Source organism: Emiliania huxleyi (assembly GCF_000372725.1).
Source record: "Emiliania huxleyi CCMP1516 unplaced genomic scaffold EMIHUscaffold_241, whole genome shotgun sequence".
NCBI classification, from domain to species: Eukaryota; Haptophyta; order Isochrysidales; family Noelaerhabdaceae; genus Emiliania; species Emiliania huxleyi.
Window position 1 is genome coordinate 148,199 of NW_005200241.1, and position 16,126 is coordinate 164,324.

The 16,126-nt window shown below is 61.7% G+C and overlaps 2 protein-coding genes across 2 annotated transcripts; one reads left to right on the forward strand and one right to left on the reverse strand.

The window, feature by feature from the left end:
- Positions 1-801: 801 nt before the first annotated feature.
- On the reverse strand, positions 802-2,718 carry EMIHUDRAFT_236863 (hypothetical protein; the record flags this gene model as incomplete). The annotated part of the gene is made up of 3 exons (XM_005778636.1): positions 802-837; positions 1,076-1,172; positions 2,525-2,718. The coding sequence occupies 3 exons, from the start codon at positions 2,716-2,718 to the stop codon at positions 802-804; spliced, it is 327 nt and encodes a 108-aa protein (XP_005778693.1).
- A 4,994-nt stretch (positions 2,719-7,712) lies between these two features.
- EMIHUDRAFT_443447 (hypothetical protein) lies at positions 7,713-11,770 on the forward strand. Its single transcript, XM_005778637.1, is given in 16 exon segments — positions 7,713-7,904; positions 7,973-8,019; positions 8,203-8,255; positions 8,332-8,428; positions 8,502-8,786; positions 9,179-9,325; positions 9,337-9,595; positions 9,654-9,767; positions 9,926-9,954; positions 10,030-10,093; positions 10,242-10,381; positions 10,691-10,783; positions 11,024-11,163; positions 11,236-11,260; positions 11,327-11,401; positions 11,609-11,770. 12 exon segments carry the CDS (start codon positions 8,651-8,653, stop codon positions 11,689-11,691), a joined length of 1,305 nt encoding a protein of 434 aa, XP_005778694.1. The 5' UTR covers positions 7,713-7,904; positions 7,973-8,019; positions 8,203-8,255; positions 8,332-8,428; positions 8,502-8,650; the 3' UTR covers positions 11,692-11,770.
- The last annotated feature ends 4,356 nt before the right edge of the window (positions 11,771-16,126 follow it).

The following is a 16,126-nucleotide window of genomic DNA, read 5'->3' on the forward strand; positions in this document are numbered from 1 at the left end:
ACCATCATCACGGACCCCCCCTTCGTCCGCAAGCGCCTGTTTGTTGCGCTGCAGCAGCGGCAGCACCAGCTCCGGCTTGAGGCGGCCCCGCTTGGACGCCTGGTGGTCCACACAGCTGCAGGTGTGGAGAGGCGCCGTTCACAGCTCCGGCTTGAGCCCCCCCCCCCCCCCCCCCGGTTGGAAGCCTCCTCAAAGACCTAACCCAATGTCGGGACGGTGTGGCGCACCGGCGCCCCGCGCACGGTGACCGAACCACTCTCCCCCAAAGCGGCAGTCAGCAACTCCCAACACCCGTCTGGGCGCGGGCGCAAGTCCAGTCCACCGGGCTGCTCGCCGGCGTCCGAACTGCGGACGTCCCCCGGCGCAACGGCCAACGGCGGCGGCGGCGGCCCCCAAGAATGCAAGTTCGGTATGTCGTGCAGCTCATGCACCTAATGTGGGGAGATATGGGGAGACATGCTCGAGAGATGGGGAGAGATGCTCGAGATATGGGGAGATTGCACCACGAAGCGCGGAAGCATCTTCGTGCCGCTGAAGCGAAGCGTCACGCGCAGAAAGGCGCGCAGCCCCGCCTGAGGGACATGTCTCGGACATGTCTCGGGCATGCCTCGGGCATGCCTCGGACATGTCATGGACGTCTCGGCTGCGTCTCGCCGGCCCGTAGATGTCCATCGGAGGCGGGTAATCTCGGGTCATCTCGGGTCATCTCGGGTCATCTCGGGTAATCTCGGGTAATCTCGGGTTATCTCGCCGGCCCGTAGATGTCCATCGGGGGCGCGTCGCGGTCGCGGCCACGCGCGATCAGGCAGAGGAGGCCGGGGAGGCCGAAGCAGTGGTCTCCGTGCGCGTGCGTGACAAAGACGCGGTCGATGCGCCTAATTAATGCGTAATTAAGACTTAATTAATAGTTGATCAGGCGTGTGCGTCACAAAGACGCGGTCGATGCGCCTAATTAATGCGTAATTAAGACTTAATTAATAGTTGATCAGGCGTGTGCGTCACAAAGATGCGGTCGATGCGCCTAATTAATGCGTAATTAAGACTTAATTAATAGTTGATCAGGCGCGTGCGTCACAAAGAAACGGTCGATGCGCCCGGGCGCCACGAAGCACCGCTGCAGCTGCACCTGCGTCCCTTCGCCGACGTCGAAAAGCCAGTACGAGTTGAGCAGCCTGGGAGACAAGGAAGAACGACTGGCGTGAGACTAGCGGCGCCTCGCGACGTGAGACTCGCGTGAGACGTAGCGTGAGACTGGCCTCGCATCGTGTTGTCTCAGCGGCTCTGTGTGTGTGTGTGTGTGCGTCTAGCGTGAGACTGGCCTCGGCATCGTGTTGTATCAGCGGCTCTGTGTGTGTGTGTGTGTGTGTCTAGCGTGAGACTGGCCTCGCATCGTGTGTGTGTGTGTGTGCGTCTAGCGTGAGACTGGCCTCGGCATCGTGTTGTATCAGCGGCTCTGTGTGTGTGTGTGTGTGTCTAGCGTGAGACTGGCCTCGCATCGTGTTGTCTCAGCGGCTCTGTGTGTGTGTGTCTAGCGTGAGACTGGCCTCGGCATCGTGTTGTCTCAGCGGCTCTGTGTGTGTGTGTGTGTGTAGCGTGAGACTGGCCTCGGCATCGTGTTGTCTCAGCGGCTCTGTGTCTGTGTGTGTGTGTCTAGCGTGAGACTGGCCTCGCATCGTGTTGTCTCAGCGGCTCTGTGTGTGTGTGTGTGTGTAGCGTGAGACTGGCCTCGGCATCGTGTTGTCTCAGCGGCTCTGTGTGTCTGTGTGTGTCTAGCGTGAGACTGGCCTCGCATCGTGTGTGTCTCTAGCGGCGTCCGCCTCAACGCAGTGCGTGTATCTCGGCATCTGAGTGTGTGTATCTGGCGTGAGACTAGCGTGGCCTGCTCTGTCTGTGTGTCTCTAGCGACGTCCTCAGGTGGCGAGATCATATCTCCCCACATCTCCCCAGATCTCCCCAGATCTCCCCAGATCTCCCCAGATCTCCCGTCCTTTGGCGCCTCAACGCGAGGGACGACGCGGAGCGAGTGTCCAGGAAGTGTCCAGGAAGTGTCCAGGAAGTGTCTAGGAAGTGTCAAGTCCGCCTCAACGCGAGCGACGACGCGGAGCGAGTGGGGGACGGGTTGCACGCGCCGCTCCCCAGCACCACCACCTCCATGTCCGCGCCCGTGCCCGTGTTCCCGCCACCCGCGCCACCGCCCGCGTCAACGCCGCCGCCGCCGCCGCCGCCGCCGCTGACTGGAGCCGCGTCGGCTGCAGCCTGCGCTTCTCTGCTGCCACCGCTGGCGGTGAGTGGAGCGAGGCCGTGAGAGGACGGCGCCGCGGCACCGCCCTGTAGCGTGCGGCGGCGCGGCGGCGCGGCGGCGGCAGCGGAGCTGTCATGCGGCTGCGTGGCGGAGGAGGAGGAGGCAGCAGAGCCGGAGGCGGCGGCAGAGGCGGCGGCGGCGGCAGGCTTGGCGGCGTATTCTTGCAGGCGCGCCGCAAGCTCCGCCTTGGTGCCGCTCACGCGGAGAGAGCGGCTCGCGCACGCCGCCCGCAGCTCCTCGCGGCTCAGCCGCCGCACAAGCTCCGCCGCGCCAGCACCACGCAGCGACGAGTCATGCAGCGACGTTTCGGGCAGCGCGGCGATCGGGCGAGCGGCGCGGCTGCAGCACGCGAGCTGGCGCGTCGGCGCGAGCGGTGTAGACCAGCCGAGCGCGCCAGCGACGGCGGCGGCTAGCATATGCTACAGAAGCAGGAGCTCACCCTCTGCGGACGACGCACGCGTGAAGCCTCGAAAAAAAGAATTCGATCGGCATGTTAACAACCACCAAAAAATGGCGAAGAGCCTCGCATATTCGCGCAACCAACGTACGACCCATATCAATACGTCTTACCGCCAGGCTTACTATCTGGGTGTGCGCGTCACGGCTGAGCCTGAGGCTGGTCGCTGCGTTCCACCGACCGCGCGTGCAGCGGCCTAGGGAGCGCGCTGCCACATAACAGCCTCAATCAATCAATCAGTCAGCCTGAGAGCCATCACTTGCTCTTGATTGAGAGAGGAGAGACCGTCTGCGTCTCTCGTGCTGAGGACCTTTCGTGAGGACCTTCGCCTGAGGACCTCTCGCTCAGTCCGCCTGAGGACCTATTGAAGTAACTTAGTTCCGCTCTTGTCGCACATGGTGATCTAACGCTGTGAAACACCAACACGTCATGAATGAAGAAACCTATCTCAGGCTACCAAGACGGCTTTCGTGCACTTCCTTAAACAACCAAAATTATACCCATTACCTGTTTGTGGGTCACACTCTGTTTGTGCGTCACGCTGAGGCCGGTCACCCTCCCGCCGCGTCCCACCGCGCCTGCAGCGGCCTCAGCGTGACCGGCCACACAGCAGCCTCGGCCAGTCTATGCATAAGTCTGACAGCCACTTGCTTTTGACAGAGGAGAGACCGTCTCTCCTCGTGCTGAGGACCTTTCGTGAGGACCTAGTCCGCCTGAGGACCTCTCTTGTCAATGTGGACCTTTCGGTGCCTGTGGTGCACACGATCGGAGAGGACCCACACCGCTCACACTCTCGCTGAAAATGTGCCAGGAGCGGCCTCAGCGAGCCGACTTCAAATAATGCCACTTCAAGAGAGAGCTGAGAGCCTCTCTCGTGCTGAGGACCTCCCATGAGGACCTCTGTCCGAGTCTCGGCCTGAGGCCTTCTAGTGCGGACCTTTGTCGGTGCCTGCACTCGACCGTCGATGTGGAATAGGATTGACGGGCAAACCAATATTCAGCCATAGCAAGAGGTGAGCAACCGAGCAGTACCACAAGAAATACTCACAACCCACAAGAAATCTCACTCACTCACACACGGTGCGGTGTGGGTGTGTGCGTCTGAGCCCATGGCGGATCGAGTCTCACGCAGAGCGCACAAGAGGCTGACCGGCTCGGGCACCTCGTCCCGAATCGCTCGCGCGGGCATCTTGGCGTTGTGCTGAGCTGTGGAGCGCGACCGGTAGCCTCTGACCATCGTGTGGCGTGTCATTCTCGGTGATTCGCGCGACAGGATGGACCAATGAACTTTGACGCGGCGCTGAGGCGACGCGTTGCGGGCATAAGAGCAGAAAGGGCTGTCTTTATTTACGCCCCGCGCCTAACCTCTATATCTCGGCCTTCGTCAGAATGATGTCTCTGGACGTACCAATGGGATCCTGCACAACTTGAGCAGCGCGAGCTGCAACGCAGCCCATGCCACTTCATCCGAACGGCCAGTACTATTGGCAGCCAGCTGCGCGTCGCAGCGTGAACGTAGCTCTGTTCCTTCATGAGGAGTGACGCACGCCCAGTGAAGCCCGTCGCTTCCGTCCGGCATCTCCGCCCGGCGCGGCCATGACAGTGCGTGAACGTCATGAAAATGCAGGTGAGCCGTACTTGCGGACCCCGCACGCGTAGACAATGCCTGTCTGGCCTCGGCAAAGCGGCGCGCGATCTCGTGATTGATCTCGTCGAGCCTCGGGAGCAGTACTGCGTGGGGGCCCTTCGTGTACGAGACAAACACGTTGCGCACCACCACATCTGCAATCGCATACGTGCGTGCGATGCGCATGATTTCGTCCAGAAGCCATGCAAAGCGCGTGCCGAAGGTCTGAATAGCTGTGGCGCCGCTCTGGGCAGAGAAGACAAGGTCCCAGACGCCGACTCCAAAAATCAGCGCGAGACGCCTCTCATGACTGTCGGAGCGCACCGCCTGCCGCAACTGCATCGAGACGTCCGAAAGATTCGTGGCGAGGCGATCCATTCGTGTGCTATCTGTGTAGAGCCCGCCCACGAATATTCCTTGTATGGACGAAAGGTTGTACTCGGACCGATCAAGGATGCGCTGCTTCGGGGCACCCTTCCGCATGCGCCACGTTGGCTCGTTGCGCCCGTGGTCAAGCCAACGCATGAACTCGAACATCAGCATCTGCGTCTGAGAGTCGCCGACGAAGAGCACGTCAACGGTACCTCGCGACCGGCGCAGGCACGCAGCAAAGGGACCGTTGTCCGCCTCGTGCCGTTCTGCATGCAGCACAGGAAGCGGTGTTGCATCGTGTGCGCAGAGCACATACTTCGGGTGCTCGCAGCCGTCACGCTCTTTACACCATTGGCCTGTCATGTATGGCAGACATGCGCCGCTGTGGGCGAGCGACGAGTTGGCGTCGCACGCCAGCGCGGCGTACGGACGCCAATTCATTGACCGACTTAGGATTCTGGACAAGCGGGGGTAGGGTATGGTTCGTTCTGAGCCGTCTGCTCTCGACGAAATTTTTTCGGAGCGAGACGTCGCTCAGGGACCTCGCGGCACGCTTGAAAGAGGCGTAGACGGTGTCAACTCCTTCTCGCCACGGTCGAGGGGACCAGCAGCACACACGCCTTCATTATTTCTCACCGTTTTTTACGGAGTACCCTGCGCTGTTTTCTTTCTTTGGCAACGGAAAAGCTTTTGTGTGCGAGGGTTCGCGCTGCGCTAGGCTCAGAGCGAGTTCGCGCTGCGCTAGGGCCTAGGCTCAGACGGCGAGTTCGCGCTGCGCTAGCTAGGTTGTGCCACAAGTGCACCAAAATACAAACATACGAGGCGAGGAGGTACGCACATACATACCTAAGACTGACTAACTGCAAACACGAATCGTGCAGGTGAGTGAACGAAGTCCCCCCACCACCACCACCAGGACCACCACCAACCCCACCCCACCAACAAAAACCGCGAGCATCGCATTGCCGAGCTCCCACACCGCGCCTCCTCGGCTCCAGTCAGTGTTGGCTGCGCCAGTTCTCGGTGGAGTCCAGAGGCCGCGCGCGCCTTATTTTTGGCGCGGTGAGGACCTCCTGCTTGTGACGTTGTGAGGACCTCTCGTGAGGACCTCTCATGAGGACCTCCGTCGTGAGGACCTCTTCTTCGGAAGTACCTCCCTTTAACCAAGTGAGAGTCATGTGGCACTAGTTCTGTGCGGGGAGTACGACGAACCAGAATGATGAATGTGTCTGTACAGTGTGTGTGTGTACTTGTTACGTGAAAACCCGCTGGGACCCGGACACAGTACAGTGTCGACACAGTACTAGTTGGACGTCTCAAGAAGCGCCGGAATTCCGGAATTTCGGATTCTTTTTTAGAGGGAGCGTTGTTAGAATTCTTTGTTCATCACTGGTCCGGTAGGCACTCGACACCGAGGCGATGGCAGTCCCGGCTGCGGTTTCTCTTTGATTGATTGATATCTCTGCGTGCCGGCAATTCCGGTTCTCTTGCTGTTAGTGCCAGTGCGCGCCAGTCCCGTGCCCGTGTCGTGCGAGGGAGCTCTGTTGTAAAATTCTTCAAATAGGCGTCTCGCAGCCACGTATTCTCGTATTCAGATTCACACCGTGAGGGCCCAACTTGAGAATCGTGCTTTTTGGGTTGGGTTGGGTTGTTGGGTTGGGTTGGGTTGTTCCGCGTGAGGTTGGGTCGTCGGCGCGAAGGGTGAGGTCTCGACCGCCGCCGCTCACGCCAGCGGACGGCCACTGCCGGTGTTTTTGGCTTCGCCGCCGTCCAAGGCGTGCGCCATGCGCTCGCCGGCATCGAGCGAGCAACGTGATCGACCGAGCGGCTTGCTGTGTGGTCGCCTTCTTGTGGCTCTCGTCGAGAGCGTTTTGCGTCCCGGTGGGTGGGAGAATGTGTGTCGTCTGAAGTGTCACTGTGTGCGTCACATCGATGTGGATAACAAGCACGGTCGATCCGTCAAAGCGATACACTCGTTCCTATCACGCTGGAAGGCTTGCACGGAGCTCTGTGCCGGCACACAGAAGAGCCGTGCGGCAAGAAGAGCTCGATGGGGAGCGAGAACTGCCAGAGGTGCTCACCCAGGTTTCGGAAGTCCGCCTTGATGCGGTCAGTCCCCCCCAGGTTTGACCGCGCAGCTCGCAAGACTCGTCGAACACTCGTAGCCTTTCTGCGCCCGCTCTGACTCTGCAAGCTATGCGGGAAGAGCAGTTTATTCGCAATATATCGACGAGTTCGAGAGAGCCACAGGCTTTCGCTCGGGAGGGATTGAGTGCGTCGCGACGGACTTCAGGCTACACCTGAAAATCTGACGGTTCTCGCTCCCCATCGAGCTCTTCTTGCCGCACGGCTCTTCTGTGTGCCGGCACAGAGCTCCGTGCAAGCCTTCCAGCGTGATAGGAACGAGTGTATCGCTTTGACGGATCGACCGTGCTTGTTATCCACATCGATGTGACGCACACAGTGACACTTCAGACGACACACATTCTCCCACCCACCGGGACGCAAAACGCTCTCGACGAGAGCCACAAGAAGGCGGCCACACAGCAAGCCGCTCGGTCGATCACGTTGCTCGCTCGATGCCGGCGAGCGCATGGCGCACGCCTTGGACGGTGGCGAAGCCAAAAACACCGGCAGTGGCCGTCCGCTGGCGTGAGCGGCGGCGGTCGAGACCTCACCCTTCGCGCCGACGACCCAACCTCACGCGGAACAACCCAACCCAACCACAACCCACCCAACACGAAACAACCCAACTCAAAGCACGATTCTCAAGTTGGGCCCTCACCGTGGCAACTCCGTGCACTGACGGTCGGCCGCCAGAAAACACGCCTCCGTGGCTCGGGTTACACCAATCCTCGCTACCCAACGCGGCCAAAGGATACAGTTGTATCCACCTCGAGAACCTGCGGAGATTCACACCGAGGCCGCCCCTCGAACCCACTCGATTGCATCTACGAGCCGCTTTTCGTGCGGCGCCTCTCCGTGTTGGTCTGGGCGCCTATAGCCCGCGCTGCGACTCCATGGACACCAGCAGGACGACCCTCGGCAGCCCCGGTGCCCTCAAGTGGCTGCACACCCGCAGCGTCGGCGTCACCTTCCGCATCTACCGCGCCGAGTACCAACAGAGCCGCACTTACATCGTGCAGGCGCACCGAGCCTCTCCCTGCCTCGCCCAGTGACAGTGCCGCTCTTCACCGCCCGTGTGTCATCGCAGTCTGCGGCTCTTCTCGCGTGCTCTCTCGGCATCTGCGGAGTGTGCATGCCCGCCGTGCCAGATGCGGAATCGCCACGATATCGCCACCCGATATCGCCACTACTCGTCGCCCTTGGCAATCCGGGTTGGTCAGATATGCAAGCACCGTCGTGCGGCCGTCTCGAGGGCTTACTATCAACGTGGCGACACAGCTTTGCATCCGAGGCTCACCTTAACCTTCCACCCCGCAGGCTCGCGGCGCTGATTGCCACGCGGCAGCTGCAGACCGACCGCACAGCCCTCGGCCTCGACCTCGCCGCCTGGAGGAGGAGGCTGTGGGTGTGAACACGGCGCCTCTTCACGCCTCGAGCTGTGAACAGGCCTCGACCTCGCCACCTCCTCCCTCTACATCCTCTCGGCCCTCCTCTCGCTCGCCGTCGTGTGCGGATGCGGTGAGGGCGGTCCAGGCGCCCACGGCTCAGTCCTCGTCCCGCCAGTTAGCTCACTAATCAGTGAAGGGTTGATGGATTGAGTAATTAGGCGCCCGCGGCTCCGTCAACGTCCCGCGCCAGTCCATCTTCATCGACGAGGGCGAGGAGGGCGAGGAGGAGGGCGAGGAGGAGGAGGGGGAGGGAGAGGCGACTGGCCGCGGCGTGTCGGCGAGCGATTGCGGCGAGAACAGCAGCGAGCGGCGAAGCCATGCAGCAGAAACCGTTTCTCTGGAACCTTCTCGGACTCTTCCCCTCCAGGCGAGAACAGCAGCGAGGACGGCAAGAGCAGCGCCAACGGCGGCGGCGACGAGCCCCCGTCGCTGCTCGCGCGCGTCTCGAGGCGCGTCTCCGGCGCTGAATAGTCGACCCCATTCACAGCCTTGTTATTGAGAAGAAAATACCTCCTATGGCGCTGCGCGCTGGTCTGTGAGAGGCTGAGGTGTTAGCCCTGGAGGCCCTGGGGATGGGGGGATACTACCCGCGGGCCTAGAAGGCCCGCGCGCAGGGGGGTGGGGCATTGAGACCGGTCATGATTCACAGAGTCCACCGTTCATGATTAGCAACTATTCCATCATCGCAGGCGCTTCTCCAAGCCGAATGATCGAAGCCATTCACGGAGTCCACCATTCATGATTAGCAACTATTCCATCCTCGCAGGCGCTTCTCCAAGCCGGCGCTGAATAGTCTCAACCATTCACAGAGTCCATGATTCATGATCAAAGTTCATCGCAGGCGCTTCTCCAAGCCGGCGCTGACGCGCTTGGCCTCGAGCGGTATTGGAAGCCTCCTCTCCCTCGCGCAGCAGCTGAGCGGAGGGGAGAGGGGCGAGGAGGGCAACGACAGCACCTGGCCGCACGAGGCGGCGAGAGAGATGATGATCGAGATGTAGCCGAGATATAGCCGAGATGTACCCGAGATGTACCCGAGATCTAGCCGAGGTGCTGGTGTGGCGGAGATGGAGTGCGCCTGCTCGGACGGCGCTCACGGCGGGTGCCCCATCTCCCACTCTCTTCTCTCTCAAACTGCCACTAGAATTGACACTGACCAGACGGCGCTCGAGGCTGGTGCCATCACACCAACACACACCTCTCTCGCCCCCTCCTCCCTCTCTCTCTCTCTCTCTCTCTCTCTCTCTCTCTCTCTCTCTCTCTCTCTCTCTCTCTCTCTCTCTCTCTCTCTCTCTCTCTCTCTCTCTCTCTCCCCTCCCCCCGCTCTCCTCTCTCCAACTGCACTAGAATGGACACTGACCAGGCGGCGCTCGAAGCTGGTGCCGACGGCGGCGGCGCTCTGTCGCGCGCGCCGACGGCGACCGCGCCGCTGGACAGGCGAGATCACACGAGATCACACGAGATCACACGAGATGGCCCGAGATCAAACGAGATGGCCCGAGATCTAACGAGATCGCCCGAGATCACCCGAGGTCACCCGAGATCACCCCGAGATCACTCGAGGAGCGATTCCACCCGCCTGCCTTCTGGGATAGGCGCGCCAAGGGCGTGTCGTTTGCGGACGGCGTCGACTTCTCCGAGGAGAGCCTCGCCCGTATGCTCACCTAGTAATTGACGGCAGCTGAGAGCTGCCCCATAGGAGTCGACTTCTCCGAGAAGAGCGTCGGCGCAGCCAGCCGCTCCTCCTCCTCCTCCCTAAAGAGGAAGGGGCGGCCCCCGCGGCTGCTGGTCAACGCTGAATGGGCAAGTAGTCATCGAGTCGAGAACGTAACCATAGGAAGGGGCGGCCTCGCGGCGGCTATCGAGCCTTAATTAAAATCAGTAGTAATCGAATTCATTAACTAGCAATAGGAGGGGGCGGCCGCGGCTCGCGGTCGTGCGGCTAGCGATGGTGTTCCTGGTGGGCACGGCCGTGTTCGCGATCGCCTCGGCGGCAGTCTGCGCCGCGTCGGTGCCGCGCTGCTACGAGCGGCCGCTGGCGATGCGAGGCGAGGAGTCAGTAGTTTGCAGTAGCAGCGGTAGGCTATTGGGCGGGCCGAGATGGGGCCCAAGGGTTGTGGGGTGCTACCTAGGCGATGAGTCGGATGACGAGACTACCCGCGACTACCCGAGATTACCCGAGACTACCCGAGATTACCCGAGACTACCCGCGACTACCCGAGATTACCCGAGACTACCCGAGATTACCCGAGACTACCCGAGATTACCCGAGATTACCCGAGATTACCCGAGATTACCCGAGACTAGGCGAGACTGAAAGAGACTACCCGAGATTACCCGAGACTACCCGAGACTAGGCGATGAGTCGGACGACGAGATCGACCGCCTGGCGCGCGGCACAGCGGCCTTCTCGCGCTGCTCCGAGCAGTGCATGCGCGGCCAGATGGAGCTGGGGCGGTCGGACCTCAACACCGCCAGCTGGGCAAAGGTTAGTTAAGTACTTATTAATTGTCATTATGAGTAAGTGCAGTGTGGCGGTCGGACCTCAACACCGCCAGCTGGGCAAAGGTTAGTTAAGTACTTATTAATTGTCATTATGAGTAAGTGCAGCAGGGCGGTCGGACCTCAACACCGCCAGCTGGGCAAAGGTTAGTTAAGTACTTATTAATTGTCATTATGAGTAAGTGCAGCGGGGCGGTCGGACCTCAACACCGCCAGCTGGGCAAAGGTGACGATGCTGGGCGCGCTGTTCAAGACGGCGGAGGATTGCAACTCCGACTTTGAGGCGAATGGGCTGCCTGCCCCGGGCGCCGACGGCGCCGGCTGGCTCCCGGCGCCGCAGACGTGCCCGATTGCCGGAGATTACACAGGGTTGTCTGCGAGATTAGGCACCGGTTGGCTCCCCGCGCCTCTGCGCGCGATCCCGACAGGCGCTGGCGGAGGTTGGCAGCGCGGCGGTGTGAACGGCGTCTCGTCACGCGCAGGGCTGTGGACAGGCGCGGCGCTGGTGGAGCTCGGCATGAAGTGCGGCGTCGAGGCGCGGCAGCGCGGCTGCGATGTCAACACGTTTGGAAAGCGGGGCCCAGATGCGGAATAGTTGCACGCGTACTTGCATTCCAACCAGCGCTCGAGAGGACACTACCCAGCTGTATTCGACCGTATTCGACCGTATCCAACGTCGTTCGCTGTATTCGTACCCCTCGTGTTCAGACGGTGCTCTAACGACTCTGCCCAATACTGCCTTCCCGCCCCCTGACGTCGGTGTGTTCTTGACGTAGGAAGCGGGAGCATGCTGGCGACGGCGGTCGGCATGGCGTGGCTGCAGGTGTGCCTGGTGCTGGTGCTGAGACACTCCTCCTGAGAGGCGGAGAGAGGCGGCGGTCATTCGCAGGAGAAGGCGCGCCGGGATATGCATATTGGCGATGGCTGAGACGGCCGCAGCGGCCGCGGGCCGGCCCCTGAAACGTGAAAGCCCTGGGAACGCTGACCCCTGTCGCGCATTGTGCATGCATGCATGGCCCAGATGGATGGAGCATGCATGCAAAATGAGATATTTTTATGACTAAGATGAGGACAAAAAAGAGGCACATGTGAGTACTACCGTACGCTCGTGTAGAGCACCCTAGACAGAACGTGGGCCCCGCCAGGCTGAGCCTGGGAGGCAGTGGGGCCGCCGGCCGCGCTGCGCGCGCAAGAAGCCCCCTCTATGTGCGAGCTAGGACGGCGGCACGGCGCCACTGCGCGGCAGCGTCAGCAGTAGACGTAGCAGTCCCAGCAGCTGGGCCGCTGGCCGGGAACAGCGTCGCTGCTGCAGCCGCAGGCGACGAAGTTCTCGAGGCGGTCGAGCCATGTCGGGCTGCGGCTGGGGTCTGCTAGCAGCGCTGCCGCGCTTACTCTCAGCGCCCTCGCCTTGGGTGCGTACTCGAGGCAGCCCTCACTTTCCGCGTACGAGCGCCTCGCCTCCTCCTGCACCGCGCGCTCAAAGTCCTGCCGCTCCGCAAGCGTCATGCGCGGATGCCACACAAAGCTTCGCCTGCGCCGAAAGCGGGAATCGTGACTGCGGCAGCAGTGAGGTCAAGGTGCAGCGGCGGTGGGCGCTTGACAGCGCGTCTATGGTATTCCTCTTGAGGCTTAGGGCCAGTGGTAGGGCACACCGTATGGCGTCGAGGCTCTCGTACGAGCTCGGCCGCGTAAGCTTCATCGGCGAGTTGCTGAAGCTGTCGCACCGCGAGATGCCGAGCGCCTCGCGCGAGCCGTCGCTGAGGTGCGAGTGGATGCTGCTGGTGCGGGAGGGCGGCTGCGCCTCGCCGAGGGGCAGGACGTCGGCTCGCGGAGTGGTCTCGGTCGCGGGAGCAGTCACCGCCATCGTTCTTAGATGCGCGAGTTGATGAAGAGACACGTAGACGTTTCCCCGACGTTGCGTTGCCGTGAATGTGAATAATAGAGTGCGGCAGTGAAGTGAGAGTGGATTGCTAAGCAAGCACACACTGAGAGTGGATTGCTAAGCAAGCACACACACACATGCCGTACAGAGCTCCCTTGTGGCAATGCACTGAACTATTAGTGCCATATGACTCCACATTGATCGTTTCTTTCTGGTTCCATGCATATTCTCCGATCTCCGATCTCCGATCATATCGGATCAGAGCAGGCACCTATGGCTATTGGTTTGCCCGTCGATCCAATTCCACGTCGACGGTCGAGAGTGCAGGCGCACCGACAAAGGTCCGCACTAACTAGAGGTCCTCAGGCCGAGACTCGGACAGAGGTCCTCATGGGAGGTGCTCAGCACGAGAGAGGCTCTCTCACCTCTAAGGGGAAAGAGGAGCAAAATAGTCGGCTCGCTGAGGCCGCTCCTGGCACATATTCACAGCGAGAGTGTGAGCTGTGTGGGTCCTCTGACTCCGATCGTGTGCACCAGGCACCGAAAGGCCCACATTGACATCGTCCATCGGAGCCGCTGCTCGACGCGCCGCCCCCGTCGGTGGAGGAGCCGCCGCCGCCGCAGCCGCCACCGCCGGAGAGCACCGGCGGCTGGTGTCCCGCCCAGGAGCCGACGCGCTCGCAGGCCTCGCGCAGCTCCCTTTGCGCGAGCGCGCTCCTCTTCACCGCGCTCGCCGCGGTCTTCTGGGCGGGTCCCGCCCTGCTCGTGTTCTACCTCGGGAGGGGCCAAGCCCAAGTGACCGAGCTCTTTCCCCCCGCGTCCCACGGATGAGGGACGGAAGCAGGCAAGAACCAAGATTGCCAGCTGCCGCCACACTGGTCACTGCACTGCACCGTCTAGCCGCGACGGCTGTGTTGACTGTTGTGTGTGGAGCTTGTGCCCCACCACTGTTTGTGTCGCCTACTGCATGTGTACTATGTTTGTGCGTAGAAGGTAGAACACTGTTTACGACTAACATGGTCTCTTGGGACAAAAACATCCACCGCGCACAGCCCACACGTGTCAAACACAGCCTATATATAAGGGGGGTCGCCCCCCCTTGCCCCACCACCTCGTGTGTGTGCAGAAGTTTACCTTACCTTACCTTACCCAGCCTACTGTACAGCCACAGGCCTAGGCCCGGCAAATTTACACTGGTGAGGTGACGCGGTTGTCTCGGGGGAGGGAGCGGGCAGGCTGCACTCACGGACTCACCCACGTCGCACGTGCACCGGGCCAGTGCTGGGCTCCTGCCTGCCCGTGTCCGGGTGTGGAGATGCGAGGGTCGCCCGCCCTTGCCCCACCACTTTGTGTGTGTGGAGAGAAATGTACCTTACCTTACTACCTTGACGCGGCTCTGCCAGGCTTGCGCGCGCATTGCAGTTGCCTCATGTGTGGGCTAATCCTTCATCCGTCCTCCTCCTGCAGCTCGCGCGGCAGCCGCCAGACACGCGCGACGCCATGGTCCGGGTACGCGATCTCGACCAGCTCGGCGTGGCCCGCCTGTTCACACCGGGGGCCGTGAAGAGGTCGATGAAGGAGCCTCGCTCTTGAGACTCGTTCTGCTGCCGCTGCACAGCGACGCCTCTCCCCGCCACCGCTCCCCGCCACCGCTCCCCGCCACCGCTACCGCTCCCCGCCGCCGCTCCCCGCCATCGTGTTCACCGCCTCGGCACACCGCCACCGCTCACCGCCAACGCACGCCGCAAAAGCCGCCGCCACCTCGCCCGCCGCCGCCGTCGCCGCCACATCTCGGCCGCCTCTAGGCTGCCACGATCCTCGGTTGTATCTCGGCTGTATCTCGGCTGCATCTCGCCGATATCGCGCCTGGTGCGGGGGTATGTAGGCGGGCCGCTCGAGCGCCTAATGAGTCATTAATCAACGCCCCTAATTAATGAATGAATTCGCCCAGAGCGGGAGGTTGGCCGGCCGCTCGAGCGCCGCCGGAGGGTGTGGGTCGTACCTGCAGATATGGGGAGATATGGGGAGATATGGGGAGATGTGGGGAGATGTGGGGAGATGTGGGGAGATGTGGGGAGGTATGGGGAGATATGGGGAGATGTGGGGAGGTATGGGGAGATATGGGGAGATACGAGGGTGCAGGTCTTCCTGTGCAGGGAGACGCTGGTGCGCGGTCAGGTGCGGCCAAGGTCTCCGCACACACAAGGTGGTGGGGCAAGGGCCAGGCTAGTCCCTCGCGACTCCACGTCTAAAAGACGGGTGCGAGGCCCAGAGCGCGTGGGTGAGCGGCGTGAGCGTGTCGGACTCCCAATCTCAGCGGCGCGTGGGGCGGCGGGGCGCACGGCCATGTGTGCCCACGGCATTCAAAGTGCAAGGCCCGGTGCGCGTGCGGACGCGGTGTGTACGTGTCTGTCGGCTCACGGGGCGGCGGGGTTCATAAAGCGTCACGGAGGCGTGATCCGGGAGGCGTGATCCGGGAGGCGGGGCAGACTTCACACCGCTGAATGATGCCGCCGTCGCGCGTGAAACCTGTCCACAGCCAAGAGTCGTGACGAGAATACGTGCATAAAGAGGACCGGTAGCCGCGCCCTCGGCTGTGAGAGACCGAGCGAGCGGGGCGACGCAGGCGCCTAAAAGTACGGGAGCTACTTATGAAGAGGTAGCGCTCTTCGAAGTCGGGCGAGGTAAGTGAGGCTGGCGCCTAAAACAGTAAGCCGGCTAGGATCAAGATTGCGTACTGTGAAGTCGGGCGAGGTAAGCGAAGCTGGCGCCTAAAACAGTCAGCCGGCTAGGATCAAGATTGAGTACTGTGAAGTCGGGCGAGGTAAGTGAGGCTGGCGCCTAAAACAGTAAGCCGGCTAGGATCAAGATTGAGTACTGTGAAGTCGGGCGAGGTAAGTGAGGCTGGCGCCTAAAACAGTAAGCCGGCTAGGATCAAGATTGAGTACTGTGAAGTCGGGCGAGGTAAGTGAGGCTGGCGCCTAATTTAGAAGGCTGTGAGTAACGAAACAAGCGTGAAGCCGGGCGGACGACGCGAGGCCGGCGCCGCCGCCGGCCCGTCGGATGGCGCCTAATTGAGTAATTCATCAACCCTTAATTAACGAATTAATTGGCTAATAGCGGCCCATCTGATGGCGCCGCCGCGCTGACGACGAGCGATCGCACGTCGACGCGGCAGAGCGGGCAGTGCACCGACGCCGCGAGAGCACCGCGCACGCACTCCGAGTGAAAGGCGTGCGCTGCTGCACACGGCAGCGCCTATAGGCAAGGTACGGTGCGGCAAGCTTCTCCACACACACGAGGGTGGTGGGGCGAGGGCCAGGCTAGTCCCTCGCGACTCCGCGTCTAGACAGGCAGGAGCTGGCACGGCATCAACTAATGAGGGGTGCAAGGCGGGGACACCACATGGCCG

Bases quoted from the DNA above. Each gene is read 5' to 3' on its own strand.
- EMIHUDRAFT_443447 (XM_005778637.1), top strand. From the start codon at position 8,651: ATGCAGCAGAAACCGTTTCTCTGGAACCTTCTCGGACTCTTCCCCTCC. The intron at 9,596-9,653 runs CTCTCTCTCTCT...CCCCTCCCCCCG, and splicing joins CTCTCTCTCTCTCTCTCTCT to CTCTCCTCTCTCCAACTGCA. The intron at 9,955-10,029 runs GCGTCGACTTCT...GCTGCCCCATAG, and splicing joins GGGCGTGTCGTTTGCGGACG to GAGTCGACTTCTCCGAGAAG.